This window comes from Papaver somniferum, chromosome 7, assembly GCF_003573695.1.
Source record: "Papaver somniferum cultivar HN1 chromosome 7, ASM357369v1, whole genome shotgun sequence".
NCBI classification, from domain to species: Eukaryota; Viridiplantae; Streptophyta; class Magnoliopsida; order Ranunculales; family Papaveraceae; genus Papaver; species Papaver somniferum.
In genome coordinates this window covers 28,405,762-28,412,076 of record NC_039364.1, presented here as the reverse complement: position 1 = coordinate 28,412,076, position 6,315 = coordinate 28,405,762, and the positions used below count along the sequence as shown (strand labels likewise).

Below are 6,315 nucleotides of genomic sequence, written 5' to 3'. Positions count from 1 at the left end.
GTGCAAAAGGTAGCACAACTTGCTCATAGTGCAGGCCCCACTTGTACATTGTTTTTGGCTGAAGGAGATTCGGACATGTTAGAGTTCCTACCTTCTTCTGACTCAAGATTGCCCCCAGGATTGCCCTTTCAAGCTCCATCACAGCAAAGAAAAAGTGGGTCGGCTATTTTATCTCAGTCGGCTATAACATCGGGATTTTTCCCTCGGTTGGTTTATCATGTCCGCCATGTATGCGAGTCCTCACCATTGGATCGGAGTCCCCATAACAAACCTTCTAGGCCATCAACATCAACTTTCCTTACGTCACCAGTTCTCCACCAACCATTCAACCAAGAATAGGAGGAGGACCCTTATTGTCAAGTCCTCCATCTCTGTACACACTCATTCTCTATCTCTGTAAAAACCACGTTTTCATCATTTATGTATCATATCATATGGAATATCTCATTTCCTTTGACATCAGATGAGTTACTGTACCGTGTAAATTTGTTTGATTTTGTATGATTGTCCATAAAGTTCTGTGAATGATTTCATTTTTTTGATCTCAAAATTTTGATCCAAGTTAAGGGTTTTTTATTCTTTTCGATATGAGCCCTGAAGTTTGGAGATGGGGTTTAGGGATTACATATATAATTGCAGTTGCAACAATTTGGATAGCTGCAAGCTTTGTTGTTCAGTCTGTTGTTGATTCAGGTGTTTCCCCCTTCTTAATCACATATATTTGCAATTCATTGTTTGTTGTTTACATTCCAATTGTTGAAATTTCACGTTATTTCGAAGATTCAGTTGTCAATTTTAGGTTTTGGGGTAGTAATAGTAGTAGTAATAAAAAGGATGTAGAGATATTGGGGGAATCTGAACAAGTAGTTCTTCTTGGGGAGACTAGTTCATCTAAACAATCCATTGAACATGAAGAGAACCCTGAAAATTTAGGGTCTGAAACGGCATTATCTGTTGAAGCTAGTGTTAGTATTCCAGCATCACCAGGGATACCTAATGTGTTTGAAATTGATAATCAACAACTTGATGAGAAGAGGCGTTGGACGCGTCGGCGAATGGCAAGGGTCAGCCTCCTGATCTGCCCTTTCTGGTTTCTTGCCCAACTTGCTTTTAATTTGTCTCTCAAGTACACTACCGTGACGGTAAGTAATGTTTCTTGTTTATACGTGTTCATTTATTGTCGAATTTAGTGTAGTGGTAAGCTTATGAGTTTTTTTATCTTCTTTTGTGCAGTCGAATACAATCCTAAGCAGTGCGTCTAGCTTATTCACCTTTCTTGTGGCGCTATTGTTTCTAGGGGAGAAGTTTACATGGGTTAAGCTAATCAGCGTGCTGTTATGCATGGCTGGGACTATAATTGTCAGCCTAGGTGATTCACAGTCTGGATTAAGTGGGATTGCTTCAAGGCCACTTCTTGGAGACCTTCTAGCTCTTGTTTCTTCCGGTTTCTATGCTGTGTATATCACACTTATTCGTAAACAATTGCCTGATGAAGATGATGACAAAAGTGGACGTGCTAGTATGGCACAGTTTCTTGGTTATCTTGGGTTGTTCAACCTCCTGCTTTTTCTGCCTGTTGCTCTTTTGCTGAATTTCACGAAGTTGGAACCTTTTCATGCCCTCAGCTGGCAACAAGTTGGTCTGATTGTCGGCAAAGGTTATTTCTGAATACATCTTCTCATTGTTATGCATTATACCTGCAACTTATTTAGGTTCCATGAACAAGTAAGTGACATTGCTTTCTCTACAATATGGGTAAAAATGATTTCTAAAAATCCGTCACTTTTTAGCTTAGAAATCCTTGTCATAAATTGTTCTGTAGCTAAGTATTTCAAATTGTCGTATAATTATATGGTTTCTTCTTCGTACCAAATAAGATAGCACTTGAATACGACCAAAAGGAAATAACGACATAACCTATGCTATTTTTGAAGAGTGGCAGTGAAACAATGTATCAAACAATAGGCCTTATTAGACATGCCTAATTCACTGGAGATACCAGTTACAAGTAGTAGTATTATGATTTAAGATATTTATTTGACTCTAGTATGGATCACATTTTGAGGGTCAGAGTTCATCAGGATAACTTGTTCGTAATTCAAACAGTATATGTAAGACTAGTAAGAGTGTCATCTGGTTGTCAATACCTATGTACATACGCGCATATGGCCATTTCTGTATTGCGTATAGTCATTTACACATTGAGGGTAAGCTGATATAGATTAATGAGTTTCTCGTGAAGACAGGGGTTGAAATAGGGTACTTTACATCGGAAATGTGGATAGCATGTTTTTTCATATGTAGATGAAAATTAGAGATTATGTTAAGTGCCATATAAATCATAGTGCCCAAAACCTGTATTGTGAACGTTGTTAGTCGGTTTAGTCAGGCATCCATCAATGACCTTATTATCCACTACTATATCTATCTACTATAGTAGGAAAAGGACAACCTTTTCCTTTTCAAGTATGAAAAAGCCCCATGCACTTAACAACTGTCAAAAGGGAATTGTTCAAGAAAGAGATTATGAAGCTGCCCGAAATATGTTTCCCCCAATGTAAGTTAAGATCATGCTTACATTCTACAAGGATTAGAAGGCCTCTCTTTAATTGTTAAGTTCTACCTTAAGGGATCATGATGTGTTGTTAGAAAACATATCCTTTCTCTTAAGACTATATGTTTCTACGTTAGAGGGTCAGAGTTCATCAGGATAACTTGTTCATGATTCAAACAGTATATGTAAGACTAGTAAGAGTGTCATCTGGTTGTCAATAGTAGTATATTCATGAACTTTTTACGAGTACGATTATAGTTTGATTGTGGTAAGACAACATCCTTCGCATATTTTCTCTGGCCAGCCTTAACGCACATTATAGTTCATGAACTTTTTACGCTTATTCTTTGCTTGTTACATTTTCCGCCTATCCTTCAAGTTTTGTACCCCTTATTCTTGGCTTGTTACATTCATGTACATTTTACAAGTACCCCTTATTCGTGTAAAATTTTTCTTTGCTTCTCTAATGACTAATATCATCTCGTACAACTTCAGGTCTTCTTGACAATGTGCTGAGCGATTACTTGTGGGCGAAGGCTGTTCTTCTTACAACTACCACTGTGGCCACAGCTGGTTTGACGATTCAGGTTCCTCTGGCTGCTATAGTGGATTCAATGACGGGAAATGCTCCTCATCTCTTGGATTACCTTGGAGCAGCTGCTGTCATGGTAGGATTTGCTGGCATTAACGTTCCTTCTGATACTTGTTTTGGCTCGAGGGCTGAGGTAAAGGTGGAAAACGACGAGGAAGATGTTACTGAAGGTGCATTCAAGTAAGGAAATACAAAGTAGGAAGCGACTAGAAATTAAGATATCTTTGAACAGCTAAAGATGTCTGCAGACTGACTTGGATTTATCCTGAAATATTCTTAAACATCTCTCTTTCCATATCAACGAACATTTTGTTGTCAATTATCTCAACCATTTTTTCATTTGCTGAACCTGCAATCCACTTAGAGAAACTCCATAAAGGTAGACTCGGACAATTAATCAAATTACAGACCTGCTAACCTAGCATTTGTGCATTCAAAGAAAAGGTGTCTTGGAGATACACTAGGGTGATTACATAAAATACAGTGTTTTTCATCGTCAGCAGTAATGTATTCAAGGGTTTTCCTGGCTGGGAGAACATGATGCATTTGCAGAGAGATTTTGATTCTCTGAGAAACATTCATCTTCCATAAAGACTTCCAATAAAGAGCTGTGGGATTTAAAGGATTCATAGTAACAGGGTTGTTCAATTTTTCATGAAGGGGATTTTACAATGAAGATCTCATTGTTTGTTAACAGCCATCTTAATCTGTCCTGTTTCAGAGAACAAAATTTATTAATGAAAATTCTGAGATCTAAGATTTTATCAAGCAATACAAGAATGAAAGTTATTTCTAACTTTTACCACATTCCACTTCTTAGCGTCCAAGTCGATCAACTCAGACACAAGTGTTAAAGAGTTGTTTTTAGTATCCAAGTAGTTCAACAAACTCACCTTGAATTCCTGGTATTCTTATGTCTTCCCATATGTCTATCAGCCAATCCCCTTCCTCCCAGCAACTATACTTTTTGATACGATGGACAGTAGCTAAAGAGTTTACTGCCACTACCTAGGCAGTATCTATTGATACATGCATTTCCTAGAACAATGATAATTTTGCACGAAGAAAGAACACTCCCCATTCTAGTTAAACTAGAGTAACAAAGATAATTTTTCAGCTCTCGAACTCCCTGCCTTATTCTCGACTTCGTCACTGATGAATTGCATTGGACCATACTTTCTTTGAGAATAAAAACAGTAACGTATTAACCATAAACATCTTTGTATTTTTCATATAGGGCATCTGATTCGAATTGTTCCTGATAGGCACTCGGATAGTAGGCCAAAGTAAGACTATCCTCCTCGAGACATAACGAATCCCATCCACCGGAATCTACGAATCTCTTGGGGAACTCTGCGATTTCTTTCACTAAGAGATTCCAGTCGAGGCTTTTATCATTAACATAGTACTTCACTCTCCCATAATCCAGTCGACGTTTTATGCTGGTGAGAAAATCTAAGGGAATTGAGCGAATTTCAAGCACGTCACGATTGAAGTCTAAGGGAATACGACTGTCATATCAATTTTCCCAGTTTCAAGGTGTGTCAGGTTAACAATCTCAATATCGCGTAATGGGATCACAACGAAAGGTGTTTCTGCAAGCACGACTAGGGAAAATGATGTCACGGGAAAGATTGGCTGGTGCACCCGTGGGAAAAGCACCATAAAACTCGCACTCCTCAAGCGCCTGAAAATATATAGGATGATAACACGCCATAATCCGGCAAGTCTTCTGAACTTTTTGAGCTTTGTCGACAAAAAATTCTTTAAATCGTCATTAGGGCTTGTATCCCTGAATTGCTCGTGTTTCTCTGAATCCTTATCAGAGCTCACCTGTCCCAGAGGGGTTGGCACCAAATGGAATTGGATATCCTCTTTTGTCCCTACCATGATTGAGTTTTTCAAGTGGAACTGCAAGAGAGGCGGCATCATCTTGTCCCCAAGTCTCCAGAGATACTCGTGTACGTTTCTATGCATTAAAACCAAATAAATACCCGAGGCAGTGTATATGAACCCGTTTAAATGTGCCTCAAGGGTACCAAGAATGGTTTCATCTCCTACCTTGGGAAGGATTGCGAGTTTAGTTAACTTGGTAACCCATTGCTCACCAGCTCCAAGAGAATCTCAGAACGACGCTTTTGTCGAACAGAATTCGGGCGGTTTATTTGTTTGTCAGAAGTATCTGCTGTGCTAGACTGACCCACATCCAACAATCTCCTGGCAGTAGTTCTCTTTAACCGCTAAGCGAGTCTTGCCTGATTTTTCCTACGGCGCTCCGCCTCATCTTTTTCAGTCAATTTCACAGCCGTGGGAAAGGTACCACCTGAGATGAGCACAAAATCCTCCCGGGATTCGAGTACCACCATTGAAAAGAGATGCAAAACAAAATCTGCGTCTGGAACAGAAATAAACCTGAGAGAATTCTGACTTTATACGTCTCGTATTTTAAGAATGTTATTTTGGGGCCGAGCTACAGGCTATGAAAGAAACAAGAATAGAGTTTTAGTGAAATACTAGTAATTAATTTGATCTGCTTTGCTTCTTGTTCGAGAATCCGATGAAGAACAAAAGAATGAAAAAAGAAAAATAAATAGAAAAGGTGTTACGTGGATGAGTAAACGAGTTCGTAAATTACAATAGACTTGTCTTCTTTTATAGGAAAAACAATAAAAGATTGCATTCCAATTCTGAAACTAACAAATTCTAAATAAAAAATAAACAATATAAAATACTAATTACATATTAAAAAATAATGTTTTTGTATTTCTCAAGTTTGGAATCGAATTCTAATTGTTCCTGATAGGCACTGGGATAGTAGGCCAAAGTAAGACTATCCTCGAGACATAAGGAATCCCATCCACCAGAATCTATGAATTTTTTTGGGAACTCTGCGATTTCTTTCACTAAGAAGTTCCAATTTAGGCGTTCATTGGTGCAGAAAATACGATATCAAAGACTTAATGAAAGAACACAAATCTAAACTCGCAAATACTTCTCTTGAGTGATGTGTATCGACTCATGGCTCAACAACCTATTTATAAGTTTAACAAACTTGACTTTCAAGCAATAAACACTTTCCTAACATAACCAAACTCTAACAAAGACTCTTCTAGAAAATTCTCACGTAAACAAACTCTAAAACAAGTAATACTTGCAACCCAAGTTTACT

General features: G+C 38.2%; 1 protein-coding gene across 1 annotated transcript; it reads left to right on the top strand.

The window, feature by feature from the left end:
• The first annotated feature begins 303 nt into the window (after positions 1–303).
• Positions 304–3,494, top strand: LOC113296810 (thiamine-repressible mitochondrial transport protein THI74-like). The gene is made up of 3 exons (XM_026545158.1): positions 304–1,142; positions 1,234–1,657; positions 3,050–3,494. The coding sequence occupies exons 1-3, from the start codon at positions 588–590 to the stop codon at positions 3,328–3,330; spliced, it is 1,260 nt and encodes a 419-aa protein (XP_026400943.1). The 5' UTR covers positions 304–587; the 3' UTR covers positions 3,331–3,494.
• The last annotated feature ends 2,821 nt before the right edge of the window (positions 3,495–6,315 follow it).